The sequence below is a fragment of the Hyaena hyaena genome, unplaced genomic scaffold (assembly GCF_003009895.1).
Source record: "Hyaena hyaena isolate Hyena2069 unplaced genomic scaffold, ASM300989v1 scaffold_274, whole genome shotgun sequence".
In the NCBI taxonomy this organism is placed as follows: domain Eukaryota; kingdom Metazoa; phylum Chordata; class Mammalia; order Carnivora; family Hyaenidae; genus Hyaena; species Hyaena hyaena.
The window spans coordinates 1,874,149-1,888,909 of record NW_024080907.1 but is presented as its reverse complement, the minus strand read 5'-3'; the positions used below and the strand labels follow the sequence as shown (position 1 = coordinate 1,888,909).

At 39.2% G+C, this 14,761-nt stretch overlaps 1 protein-coding gene across 1 annotated transcript; it reads left to right on the top strand.

Annotated features, from left to right (window-relative positions):
- Nucleotides 1-132: 132 nt before the first annotated feature.
- Nucleotides 133-12,272, top strand: CRIPT (CXXC repeat containing interactor of PDZ3 domain). Its single transcript, XM_039245922.1, has 5 exons — nucleotides 133-236; nucleotides 5,733-5,798; nucleotides 6,488-6,542; nucleotides 10,952-11,055; nucleotides 11,377-12,272. The coding sequence occupies exons 1-5, from the start codon at nucleotides 221-223 to the stop codon at nucleotides 11,439-11,441; spliced, it is 306 nt and encodes a 101-aa protein (XP_039101853.1). The 5' UTR covers nucleotides 133-220; the 3' UTR covers nucleotides 11,442-12,272.
- Nucleotides 12,273-14,761: the final 2,489 nt, after the last annotated feature.

Below are 14,761 nucleotides of genomic sequence, written 5' to 3'. Positions count from 1 at the left end.
GCCAATTGCAGAAGTGGAGGGGCGGGCAATGGGAGCAGCCTCTTCTTCCCGCTGGCGTTTAATTCCTCCCGCTGCTTTTCAGGTGTGGGATAGGCGGGGTGGAGGGCGGAGGGCCCGGAAGTGGGATTTCGTAACCCGGAAGGGGAATCCTTTTCTGGCTGTTGTGTTGATATTTTCAAGCTGCTGTTGTTTCTGTGGCCCAGGGAACCGTCGGAGAAGGATGGTGTGCGAAAAATGTGAGTTAAGAGGCTACATCGGGTCCTTTGCCTTTTGTTTGTTTTCCTTTCGGCCACAGTTCTCGGGTTCCAGCCTGTCCTCCTACCCCTTTTGACCATTCCTGTCCATCCCCAACAACCGTATAGTCGTTTTGCGTTCAGAGTGGTCTCAGTTTTGTACTTGCTTGCGTATTTCCTTTGCCTTCCCCGCCAACCCGGGATCTCACCCCATACAGGTCTTGACTGGCTGCTTCGCCTTACAGACCCTCAGGGTTGGAATGGATCTTAAAAGTCCTAGAGTTGCCAGATTTAGCAGACATTTTAAAAGAGGAATGCTTTTTTTTTTTTTATTTCTAGAACTATGTCCCAAGCAAGATTTGAGACTTGTCTTTGCTTGCTGTCTTTACTACTGAAAGTACCTTTGACCGACTTTTAGGACATGACAGTACTAAAACACCATTCGTTGTTTTGAAATTTAAAATTTACAGGGCATCCTATCTTTCCTCTAGCAGCTCTTAAGTTAGCATCCTGTCAAATGGCTTAGATACTCTTTGCTTGAATACTTGTGGTATTGAGGCAGGGTTCAGAAAGTCTCATCGCCTTCAAAGCAGTCTGTGTAAACTTCACTAACTTTTAGAAAAGGCTTCCCTCCTTGTAGTCACCATCTGGTGATTCTAATGCAAACCCTTAAGGTTTCTAGAAAATTTCTTATGATTTTTTGATGTCATAGACTGTCTATACATTTTAAAACAGCTGTCATACCCCTAAGTCATTTTTTCCTCAGGGTGGTATCTCTGGCTCTTCTAGGCAAGGGTTCAAGTCCTCTTATCTGTGTTAACATAAACATGATCAATTTTGTTTATATCTCCCCTAGTAGATAAAACTTTAAACACAGGCACCCATGAGTTTGAATCACAATTCTTATATTAGGTAAAAGAATAATCATGGGCAAGTTACCTAATATTTCTTGGCCCCAGTTTCCTCATCTGAAAAATGAGAATAATACATAATTTATGAGTTTCGGGATATAATGTAGGTAAAGCCTGATACAAAAGTGCCTTCGTGTATACTCAAAAACTGGTTATTTCTATCATAATCCCCAGTATGTGGCACAGAGAATTAAACTCTCCTTCATTTTATGAGGGGTAGTGTGGAAATAATATTTTCATTTTTCTATGCTTTATACCATCATCTCACATTAAGTTTTTAAAAACTTGTTGAGGGATGCCTGAGTGGCACAGTCAGTTAAGTATCCGGCTCTTGATTTTGGCTCCGGTCATGATCTCACCATTTGTGAGTTTGAGCCCCACAATGGGCTTTGTGCTGACAGTGCACAGAGAGGGAGGATTCTCTCTCTCCCTTCTCTCTCTGCCCCTACCCTGCTTGCTCTCTCGCTCTCTCTCTCAAAATAAATAAACTTTAAAAAATGATTTTTAATTAAAAAATAAAAAATAATTATTGCAATGTAATTGACATAGGTACAATTCACCCATTTAAAATATATCATTTTGTTATTTTTAGTATGTTCACAGGGCTATGCAACCGACACCACAATCAATTTTAGTATATTTTTATCACTCCAAAAAGTACATTAAGCTTTTTGACATTGATGTCCTTTAACTCTATTCCATCCTGTACTTAAGCGATTTTTTGGTTTTGCTTGTTTGAGTAAATATGGCTTACACATATTTCGATTATGCACCTTCCATAATACCTTTTCTCTCATGTAGTGTAGTTCTAAACATATAAATTTGGCCTTCTGTGTAATTTGTGTTAATGCTGTACATTTTAGCTTTAGAGGACAGGTATTCTGCCTGTTAATTTGTTTGTGTGATGTGCTTTACACTTTAAGTGCCTTTTCCCCAGGGAAATTGAGGATACTGGGAAAATTGTGGGAGTTAATTTCCTAAGGCACATAAAAATTTTGAGAACCCAGGACCTGATATGGTATTAAAATAAATACACATAGTTTGTTCTGCGACATGATATGTGTCATAAAAGGCCTTTTGCTTTTCTACTTCTCTGCATGGCTAAAAGTCCAACTCTGTATATTTCTTTGTTTTACTACCGTTCTACCTTCTATACCATCTTATTCCTCAAATAAAAATATACTCCTTGTGGGGCGCCTGGGTGGCTCAGTCAGTTAACCAAGTTAAGCATCTGACTTGGTTCATGGGTTCGAGGCCTGCCTCCAGCTCTGTGCTGACAGCTCAGGGCTGCAGCCTGCTTTGCATTCTGTGTCTCCCTCTCTCTCTGCCCCTCCCCGGCTTGTGCTCTGTTTCTGTCTCTCAAAAATAAATAAACATTAAAAAAAAATAAAAAATGTACTCTTTTTTATTACATATTTCATATCCTCCATCTATCAGCTCATTCTACTCACCCTATAAATAAGCTCATATCTCTCCTATACATAAAGGTACACTCTCAAGCAACTACGTAGCTCTCTCTTTGCCGTCATCATAAAATATATTCATATTTTCAGTTACTTCTTAGTGCTTTCCAAACTTGCACTTTGCCCCACTACTGGAAGAACTTTCAGAAGTTCACTGGTGGTCTCCGAAACACCAAATTAAAAGACCTTTCTCTCAGTCTTTGTCTATGCCTCCAACTTTGAAACTTGGTTTAGATCCTCTTTGAATTTACCTCTCCCTGTGCTTCCTTTCTTTAAAAAAAATTTTTTTTAATGCTTTATTTATTTTTGAGAGAGAGATAGAGACAGCATGAGCAGGGGAGGGTCAGAGAAAGAGGGAGACAGAATCTGAAGATAGGCTCCAGGCTCTCAGCTGTCATCCCTGTGCTTCTTTACCATTACAATTTTCCAGTTTTCTTATTCTCCTTTTCCCCTTAACGTAGATGTTTCCCAGTGATCTATACCTGACCTTCTTTTGACCCTTTTTGCAGAGTTTTAAAGGGCTTTTGACTCTTTCTTTTAGAAATGTCTGGCTTCAAGTAGCAGAGCCATGCCAGTACATGTTTAATCCACATCTCCAGCTGACTTCTCTCTAAACTAAGCACCAATAGAAAAATTTTCTCCCAACAATACCGGGACCCTCTATCTGGTTGTTATCTAATGGTTTAGTACTTCCAAGACTGGATGTGTCATCCTGCTTCACAAACCTGTACCTTCTCTTCCATCATTTAATGGCATCACAATCCTCCCAGTCACCCAGTGACAAAGCCTCAGTCATCTCTCTTTCATTCTCCGATCCCTTTGCGAATCTGCCTCCAAACACTTGCATTTCCTGCTTATTTACTCCCATTCAAGAGCTCCGATTTTCCCTTGCCTTTCAAATACCCTAACTGAGGTCTCCATCACTCTGAGTTAGACGAATATGATCTTCTACCAGCCCCTTTCCCCTCAAACCGTGCCCTTCCTGCCTTCCTGGCTCTTCTGTCTCTAAAACGTTCTGCATGCAAGTGAAGGCCACTGGGGAAAACGGCACAAATGAACCAGTTGGTGCCACTAAAAGTGTACAGTTCCTAGTATCCAAGATCTTTAATACTATTCATCAATCTTTTTTACTTCTCTTAAGTCAGCCCTCTCGTCCTCTGTCTCTAGTGACTATTCCAAACTCTTCAGTGCCTTAAACTTCCCTCACCTTCACGTACTCCATCCTCTGTTGACAAATCCCTCCTTACAGGTATAAGAAAAGCAAGGTAATTAAATGGGAACATTCCCAACATCTCCTCTTACTTTGACTGTTTCCATAATCAGATCTGTATCCATACGCATTTACTTCTTTCCCTTTGTTTTTTCAAGAAAAATTCTGTTTGTGTCCTTGTTGCCGTCCCTCCCTACCTCTTTTAGGCCCTTTATTTGTCTCTATATCCTTTGGAATCTTTAATCAGTGTCTCTTCTATATAAAAATGCTCAATTAGGGGCGCCTGGGTGGCTTAGTCGGTTGGGCGTCCAACTTTTGCTTAGGTCATGATCTCGCGGTTCGTGGGTTTGAGCCCCGCGTCGGGCTCTGTGCTGACTGCCAGCTCAGAGTCTGGAGCCTGTTTCAGAGTCTGTGACTCCCTCTCTCTCTGACCCTCCCCTGCTCACGCTGTCTCTCTCTCTCTCCCCTAGAAATAAATAAAATATTAAAAAAAAAAAAGCTCAATTAAACCCTAACTCCACCTTCCATTCTTGTATTTTGTCGTTTTTGTTTTCATTCATGCAACAAGTATTATATTCCTACCAAATGCTGGATAGTAGGACCAAAGGGTACGTACTTTGTGTTACCATCCTTCATCATTATGCCATATCATTATGAGATGACTTACAGTAATCACAACAGATATTTGAATTGAACCTAAATATAAGTGCACTCTATCATTTCCCAAATTTAAAACCTTGAATAAATTCTCAGTGTGCAGAAAATAATTTTGGCTTTCTATGTTTGAAGCCTGACATTCAAGATGACCCTCCACAATGAGGTCCCAGCTTATCTTCCCAATTTCATTTTCACCCAATTTCATTTTACTCTTTGTCCAAACCGAACTACTTTGCATGCCCGTGAGCTAGCCTTCTATGCCTTTCTTCAGGATACGTCTTTTATCTAGTTTGCCTTCATCCTCTCTTCCCTTTCTTCCCAAATCCACTGTAACATCCAGACACTCTTTACTTCCTTCTCCAGAAATTCCCTGGACTTCCTTAGCCAAGGTTATTTCTTCCTCCATGCTATTTCTTCTGGTGCTTTCATTGTCAATTACTATACTTTTTGTTTTATAGATTACATTTTAGTTTGAATGGTTCTCTTTCAGGGGTATCTAACCACTTTAAAAATCTGTGCAAGCTATGGACTCTTACAAGAAGAAAAATGGATATACAGTAGTAAGGGTACAACTTCATCTTTTTCTTTTCTTTTTTTAAAATTTTTTAATGTTTTTGTTTATTTCTGAGAGAGAGACAGTGTGAGCAGGGGAGGGTTGGAGAGAGAGGGAGACACAGAACCCAAAGCAGGCTCCAGGCTCTGAGCTAGCTGCCAGCACCGAGCCCGACACGGGGCTCGAACCCACGAACCGTGATATCATGACCTGAGCCTAAGTCGGACGCTCAACCGACTGAGCCACCAGGCGCCCCAACTTCATCTATTCATTTGTCGTCTGAGTTCTACCTGTGGAGTCCAGGTTAAGGATTACTGTTCGAGAAAATAGTGTGTTGGAGGTCCTTTCAAACTAGAGCTTTATCCAATTTATCATTTTCTTTTTCCCTAACTTTGTATAGTGGTCTATATATCTTAAATGCTTAGTATATTTATGGGATAAGTAGATGTATGAGATTTGTTTCAAGTATACAGGTACAGGGAGAGCCTCTCATAAGCCATCGTGCTGGAAAGATTTTACTGAGGGTCAGTTATCCATTACCCACAGTTAGTAACTTCAGTCTCAGCTTCCAGCCCCTACCGCAGCATGAAAAGGCTTCGACTGTAATAAGATGGTTGATACCATTGTGAACTTTAGGCACAAAGTAGTGTACATATCAGACAGTAAACCCTAAGTCCACTTACTTTTACTGTCTTGTTATAACAGGTGAGAAGAAACTTGGTACGGTTATCACTCCAGACACATGGAAGGCCGGTGCAAGGAACACCACAGGTATTTTCCTCTTTAGAAATCAGAAGTTGAATCAAATACTTCCTGTGACTGATGTTTTAGCTTTTACAATATTTGTAAAAGGAAATGTTTTGTGCACAAAATATTTCATCTATTAAATATTATAGAATTCTAGATCCACCCCCCCCCCTCCCAACGATTTATGATCTTCTATTTAGTTTTCTTGGTTACATGTTAGGGGTTCCTAATCTGTGAGGTAAGAGAATGCTAAATCATTAAATGATTTTCATCCAATGAGTATATCATAGTAATTGATTTGATTCGGCTTTATTAGAGTATATATTGAATTCCCCCTTTCTTCACCTGACTTTAATATTCTTAAATCATTTACACTGTTGTCACCTTCATATCATTATATGCAGTTAAGATATTTTCAAAGGGAAGGAAAAGAAACACACTTGCTTCTAGATTTTACAGTAGATAAATGTAGACCCATTCTTAAAGTCCTGTTTTGAGTCTGAGAAATAAATTGATTATCAAGAATTTTATGGTTTCATAGTAAATGCTTCCTTTTTAAGCGATGTCTTAAAAACATGGCTATTATATGAAGATTTTGAAAATGTTGATATTGGCTAGTCTCTTGGTAGGAGGTCAAAGAATGAACTCTTTAACAATTATTAAATGCAGATGTGCAGAAATAACCCACTAAAATATGTGTATTTTTGGTATAGAAAGTGGTGGAAGAAAGCTGAATGAAAATAAAGCTTTGACTTCAAAAAAAGCAAGGTAGGTAAAGGAGCAGCTATACGGTGGGCATATAACTTTCCACTCTTTTTAATCTTAGGCATACTGAATTTGGGGTGTGTCATTCTATCCTGATGAAACAGTTACATAGTTCCCAGCACGCAGAGCCAAGCTGTTTGTTATAACCTGCTGGTTTCACCCTGATCCTCCTCACTTTATCAATATATGAAGATACTACTACTATTTTTTATATATAATTTCACCAGAAAACATGACTTTTACTTCATTCTTTTTCTTTTTGTCTCAAAACTATGGTTCTGGCCTTACCCCTAAAACTACTTTGCAGTTTCACTTGAGTGCTTCAGTGTGGTATGGAATAATCTTGCCTGGTTTGTGTTTACTCTAGGTTATTTTATCTAGATCTTGTACAAATTGGAGGCAATAGAGAGATGTGGACAGACCAGAAGCTCTGGAGTCAGACCTAAATTTGAATTTAGACTCTGTCTCTCTCTTGCTCTGAGGCCTTAACAAAGTTAGGCCAGTTTTTTCTGAACTTTATTTTTTCATCTAAGAGTGGAGATAAAAATGTCTCGTACCCTAAAAACTACTTTTTGACACCATGCTTTATTATTCCCAGTCAAAAATTCCATGAACTCTGCCAGCTGCCACCCCATTTCCTTCCTTCTCTTCACAGCAAACATTTTCAAAAGCTTTATGTAGATGCTTTCTCAATGTAAGTTCCATTCTCCACTTCTGCCACCCCATGAGTCTTCAGCCCCACCAACGCTCTGCGGCTGCTCTCGGCAGGATCACACCTAATGGCCACTTCTCTATTCTTATCTCACTTAACCTTTTAACAGCTCTCATTTTTGCAACTTTCTGTTTCCTCTCTTTTTCTTCTCTCTTTCTTGTTTTTGTTTTTGTTTTGTATTTGTTTTGTTTTAAGTAAGCTCTACCCCCATTGTGGGGCCTGAACTCACAGCCCCAGGATCAGCAGCCGCACGTTCCATTGACTGAGGCAGCCAGGCGTCCCTGCAACCTGTGTTCTCTTGGCTCTGGGCTGCCACACTTTTTTCCCCCCAACTCACCGTTCCTTCTCAGTCAAGTGTTTCTGGGCGCAATCCTAGACCTTTCTCTTTTTTTTCTATTTACAAATGTATAATCTCTCCTCAAGTGACTTTAGTCTAATGGCTTTAAATTCAAACTGTATGTTAATAACTCTCAGATTGATAGCTCCTGTCCTGACTTCTTTGATTTCCAAACATATATCCAACTGCCTACTTGTCTTACCAATTTGATGTCTAACAGGCAACCTCTTGTTCCTTCAGTCTTCTAATCAGAGTCTTACTCTACCACTGTCCAGTCCAGTTGTGCAAACCTGAAAGCTAGAATTCTGCATTGATCCCTCCCTTTTCCTCACTTCCCTTTCATCAGTAAATTTTTAGCTCTACTGCCAAAATATACCCTGAATCCACTTGCTTCTGTCCATCTCACTGCTCTTACTGGTTTCCAAACCACTGTTATTTCTTACTTAGATGCTGTAGTAACTTTCTCTTTGTGCTTCTTCTCTAGTTGCCTATAGTTTAGTGTCATAGTAACCAGAGTGGTCCTTTAAAGCACATAAGTGCTTTTCTCAGAACCCTGCATTGCTTTTCTTTTCACATAGAATAGAATCTAAGCCCCCTTCCACCTTCTTACAAGGCTCTCCGTGATCTGGCCCCTCCCACCTCTGTGACTTCCTGTTGGACCTTACTCCTATATCAGAGAGGCCAAGCCCACTCCCATCTGCAGAGGTTTATGCTTGTTGTTCCTTCCTCCTAGAGCTCATCCTGCAGAGTTCACATAGCTGGCACCTTGTTATCAGAATCTAGCTGAAATGCTACCTCCTAAGAGTGAGTCCCTAACTGGTATCTGAATTAATGTCTTCCCCTCCTTCCCCTCATGTCTGCCACAGTATCCTGTTTGAATTTTCTCTACAATGTGTATCACTATCTGAAAGCCACATTTGTTCCTTTATTTATTGTCTGTCTCCTCACTACAATAAGGAGGACAGCTTGAGAGGGCAGAGGCTTTGTCAAGTTCACCTCTGGTATATAAAACAATAACAAGCACATAGTAGCACTCGTGTATTTGCTGAATGAATTAATACCTATTTATGACATTGTCCCAAGGATTAGAAATTAATAATAATAATAATAATAATGAAGCTTCTACTACCTACAGTGCCTGACACATAATGGTGCTTATTAAATAATGGATATAAAACAGCATAATAAACTTGGTCTTCAGTGGAGCATCTTACTAAGTATTGCTCTAACTTATTGATGTCTCCTAAGACTGTCCAGTTATTATTAACCACTTTTTAATTTTTATAGACAGTACAGGTTGAGATACCTCCAGTTCCTTTATGCTCTCAGCCTTACTACAATATCATTAATAAGTAGCTATTATTTTTGCATACTCTAAATGTCTCACGTTGGAAAGCATACCATTATATTGTACTGAATCTAAGATACCAACACTTAGAAGATGTATCATAACTTTAAGAAAGAAAAAGCTCTGCCATGAATTGTAAGATGCCAGACATATTAAAATGTGCATCTTATATGAACAGACACTTCTCCAAAGAGGACATCCAGATGGCCAACAGACACATGAAACGATGCTCAGCATCCCTCCTCATCAGGGAAATACAAATCAAAACCACACTGAGATACCACCTGACGCCAGTCAGAGTTGCTAAAATGAGCAAATCAGAGAACTCTAGATGCTGGCGAGGATGTGGAGAAACGGGCACCCTCCTACACTGTTGGTGGGAATGTAAACTGGTGCAGCCCCTCTGTAAACTGGTGGGAATGAAAACAGTGTGGAGGTTCCTCAGGAAACTAACAATAGAACTCCCCTAGGACCCAGCAATAGCACTGCTAGGAATTTACCCAAGGGATACAGAAATGCTGATGCATAGGAGCACATGTACCCCAATGTTCATAGCAGCACTCTCCACAATAGCTAAAACATGGAAAGAGCCTAAGTGTCCATCAACAGATAAATGGATCAAGAAGATGTGGTTCATCTATACCATGGAATACTACATGGCAATGAGAAACAATGAAATCTGGCCATGTGTAGCAATATGGATGGACCTCGAGGGTGTTATGCTGAGCGAAATAAGTCAGGCAGAGAAGGACAAATATCATATGTTTGCACGTATAGGAGGATTAGGAGGAACTTGACGGAGGAACAAGGGGGAGAAGAAGGGCGGAAATGGTGGGGGAAAGGGAGAGAAGCAAACCATGAGAGACTCTTGAATGCTGACAAAAACTGAGGACTGATGGATGTGGGGGGGAGGGGGGAGGGGCATGGAGGAGGGCACTCGTGGGGATGAGCACTGAGTGTTATGTGGAAACTAATTTGACAACAAACTATTTGTAAAAAAAAATAAAAAATAAAATGTGCATCTTAGAATTAAATATGGTTTTAAGCAAAAGTAATCTCCAGACATATGGATAAAAACAAATCGAGCTTATTAAAAAGAGATATAGTGTCTACCCTCTCTTCCCTTGTGCGGAGTAAGGTGACATTCTTTTGGGTTTGGAAAAGTTAACCTTCGAAAATGAGGTGTTGTATTGTACCCCCAGAGAAGAAACCAGGTCTGGGACAGTGTTGGTATTTGGTGTATGAGTATTGTTATGAAGGTTATGGCCAATTTAAGAGGAATTATTTTCTACTCCAGCCACTGTAAAATGGCATTTTTATATAGTAGAAACTCTTTTATGCAAAGGGATTGGATCAGTTCATTGAAAATGTAGCTAAAGTAGGCAGTCATTAAAAGATACACATACCTTATTGTAAGTTACAGCACATACATGTACACGCTTCATCAGTCATATGGCACTGAGACAGGCTTTTTGAGTATGAGTCTACTGATAAGAGCCCTTCATCATTTTCCTCACATAAATCATAACCAGAATGCACATTTCTGGTGTCTTAAAGTGGAGCAAGAATGACACTTGCAAAGTGCCAAGTCCTTCCACTTATGATGTAGCACCTATTTTGAAGTTGTCTCACCTAATTCAGTGGCAGTTCAGTGCTTCACATTTATCTACCCATCCTCAAGCAGTCTTTCATAGAATTGGTCACTTTTTCCACCCACATTTCATCAGTTTCCATAATATTTAACTATATCACACAAATATATTGGCAAATACAACTTGTAGAAATAGGCTTGGGATTAAGTACAACTGACTGTTTATAAGCTTACAACTCCTATGGAAGGGGTAGGGGTGTGCAGGAGCAGTGAGAGAGGGTAGCTGGCTGCAAACGTGCTGTGTCTAATCAATGGTAGAGTTGCACAGAGGGTACAAAGCATGGATTAATCCCATTTGTTGTTTAAGGGAAGTCATTTAAGTGTTTCTACTTTTCATTTTTCTTTCTTTAAAAAACAACTCAAGATTCGATCCGTATGGAAAGAATAAGTTCTCCACTTGCAGAATTTGTAAAAGTTCAGTGCACCAGCCGGGTTCTCATTACTGCCAGGGCTGTGCCTACAAAAAGGGTAAGTTTCTTTCAATACCGTTTTTCCTGTCCTTTCCAGCCTACTTTTGTTCTGAGGTAGATAACAGAAAAGGAGTAGCCTTTCATCATTTCATAGATCAGTCCTGTTAGTCAAGTGCTCTTTTTTCGAAGGCAAGATGACACTTAGAACCCGATTCATAGTTGCCAGTCCGTGCTTGCTTTTTCTCTTCTCTGATGCTGTTAAATTATGTTTTAAGCCTCAGGAGTGACTTAAATAAACCAAAGTGTTGATATTAGGTAATTGGTATTATGAGTTGGGATTATGATTTGATTGCTTACATGTTTTGTTTGTTTGTTTTAGGCATCTGTGCAATGTGTGGAAAAAAGGTTTTGGATACCAAAAACTACAAGCAAACATCTGTGTAGATGTGTCGATGATGTTTCTGGCTTTCTATGTGATTTTACTCTTTGCTTTGAATTTCCACGGCATAACATAGATGTTCAAGTTAAAAATAACACGTTTTAAGACAGTGAATATTAAACCATTGATTAGTTGATTAGTATTCTTTTTTTTGCTTTCAGGAAGTTCTAAACAACAGTGTAACTAGTTTTCTGCCTTAGTTCTTTTCCTCACAAGCATCTCGTTGAACTAGCATAAATGCAAATTTAATGAAAAATATTTTCCCGGTTCTGTATACACTTTTTATTTATCATTATGTGTATAAGTCTTATCCTCACTGTTTATTTATAGATATCACAGAAGTGAGAAAGAGACTACTGATGGACATTATGCTCTGAATTTTGTATCAGACTTGTAACTTCCCTCATTCCCTTCTTAGTCACATGGTTCTTAGAATGAGCAGTCTCTTTATTAATTGTAAGTTCCCAGGCCATTGAAATATCCAAGACCATAATTTGCTGAAGAGTTCCTTAGTAATTAGCCTAGACCCCAATCACAAGTTGTAGTTATGATGCTTTTTATTTATTCTTTATGCCAAAGTGCCAGTCCCTTTCCTACGAGAATACAAGGGGCAGCCCATGTAGGTCCAAATGAACACACTGAGTTTCAGAAAAATACAGGTTATTCATATTACCTCGAATTCGAATGGTCACAAAATCCAAAACAACAGTGTTCTTCCATGGTAATGTGTAACAAATGAGTTACTGCTCTTTAGGAAGGCTCCTGGAAGCAGAAAACAAACTTTTTTTTTTAACCTTCCCCTCCCCACCCCCTAAAAATAAATAGAACAAAACCAACATTTTGACTCTTTTTTTATATATAACATAGACTGCTAAAAGACTACTCTGAGGTTCAAACAAAGATTTTTCTTGTGCTGCCTTCGGAAGTTTTGGACTTCTGCTTTTGAAGCCTGCAGTCTACTATGGGGAACCAAAAACATTACCTATTGCCAGGTGCGGTATGTGAACATACATGACTATAAAATATGCAGGAGAGAGAACATGGTACACATGGTGTAGATACTATATTTCTGTTTCTTTTAAAATTATGGAAAATATTTAAAATTTTAACCTTAATCTATAAGGTTTCTGAAATAGTGTTTTTCTGGGATACATTGTTATTCTTATCCAGAAAGATCATAAAGATGATGCAAAATATAATAAAAAAGCTCTGAGAGCAAGTAGTATCTTCTCACGCTTTAATCAATTAGAGGTTTTTCATTAAATCTACACAAGGGACCCATAATAGGATCAAGTTAGAGAGTGGCCCAGATCCATTAAAAATTGGGTTGGTCGATTTTAGGAAAGTACATTTCTCAGGTATCAGGTGGGATCTTGACTTCCACAACTCACATTTCACATTCGTGCCTTGCAAAACGTCCTTCCATAAATGACCTACTGGCCAGACTCAGGTTCTTCTAGAAGATTTTTGTTAATATTATACCTCAGAGTAGGCTATATGTATTATAAATCTTCATATTGTTGAAATAATAATATGACTGCCACCATAAGTTGAATAAAAGTTGGGGCTCCTGGATGGCTCAGTTGTTTAAGTGAAACCCAACTTCTGGTTTCAGCTCAGGTCATGATCCTCAGGATTCCTAAGATCAAGCTCTGCATCACACTCTGTGCTGACAGCATGGAGCCTGCTGGGGATCCTCTCTCTCCCTCTCTGCCCCACCCCCCACTTTCAAAATAAATAAACACGTTTTTAATTGAATAAAAGTTTTAAGTGAGAAGGAAAATCCCAAAACAAAACATGAGCATAAAATATTTTTTAGAGGAACCTGGGTGGCTCAGTCCGTTGAGTGTTTGACTTCGGCTCTGGTCATGATCTCGTGGTCTGTGAGTTTGAGCCCCATATCGGGCTTGCTGCTATCAGCACAGAGCCTGCTTCAGAGCCTCTGTCCTCCTCTCTCTCTGCCCCTGCTCCACTTGCACTCTCTCTCTCAAAAGTAAAACATTTAAAAAATAATAACATATTTTTTAAAAAATAAGGCATAAAAACAAACTATAAGATGACAGAATTAAGGCCAAACAGCTTTTATCAAAGTAAATGCAAAAATGATGAAATAATGTATTTTATAAACCTCAGATTGTATTTAAAATACATATATTAGTGGGGCGCCTGGGTAGCTTAGTCGGTTAAGCATCCGACTTTCGCTTGGGTCATGATCTCGTGGTTCGTGGGTTCGAGTCCCGCATCGGGCTCTGTGCTGACTGCCAGCTCAGAGCCTGGAGCCTGTTTCAGTCTGTGTCTCCCTCTCTCTCTGACCCTCCCCTGCTCACGCTGTCTTTCTCTCTCCTAGAAATAAATAAAAAACATTAAAAAAAATAATAAAACATTTTAAAATACATATATTAGAAATAGCTTAAATACCAATAGCATACCTTTAAGTACATTCATAGAATATGCAGCCCTCAAAATGATGTTAAGAAGTACACATGTGCAGAAAAGCTAGTATGCACATACAAAAAACATCTGAGAGCAGTTAGTACTGTTTTCTCTGTGGAGTGGAAATGAAGGTTGAGAAAAGAGAGACTTAATTAACCCTTTTACCCTAATGGAAACCACCTAATAATACATTTTAGTTCCTACTTCCTTATATGGGAGAGCAGGAGATTACTAGTTATAGTATCCTAGAAATATATATATTTACATGCACATATATGTATATGTTCTGAGGGTTTTTAAGAAGAAACATACGTTCTTCTGCATTTGACCTCATTTTTTAAAATGTTTTTATTTATTTTTGAGAGAGAGAGAGACAGAGCAAGAGCTGGGGAGGGACAGAGAGGGAGACACAGAATCCGAAGCAGGCTCCTGGCTCTGAGCTGTCCACACAGAGCCCGACGCGGGGCTCGAACTCATGAACCATGAGATCATGACCTGGGCCAAAGTCAGACGTTCAACCAATTGAGCCAACCAGGTGCCCCTTGACTTCATTTTTAATGTTTGTCATGTTCAGTTTGTCATTTTCTCTCTATCTCTTGTTATATATTTTTTTTCTTGGCCGATTTGAGAATACATTGCAGACATACCTTTTCACATTTAATGTCACATAGGCAGTTCATAAGAACACATGTACTAAGTACAGTTATAAAATTCAGGAATTTAACATTGATAGAATGCTTTCATTTAATCTACAGCCCCTATTCCACTTTCAGTTGTTGTTCTGTTGATGATGATTTTGCAGCTACAGAATCTAGTCCAGGACATATGTTAGATTATCCTGATTCTGTCACCTGGAAGAGGTCTTTTGTAGCATTGATATGTTGAAGAATAC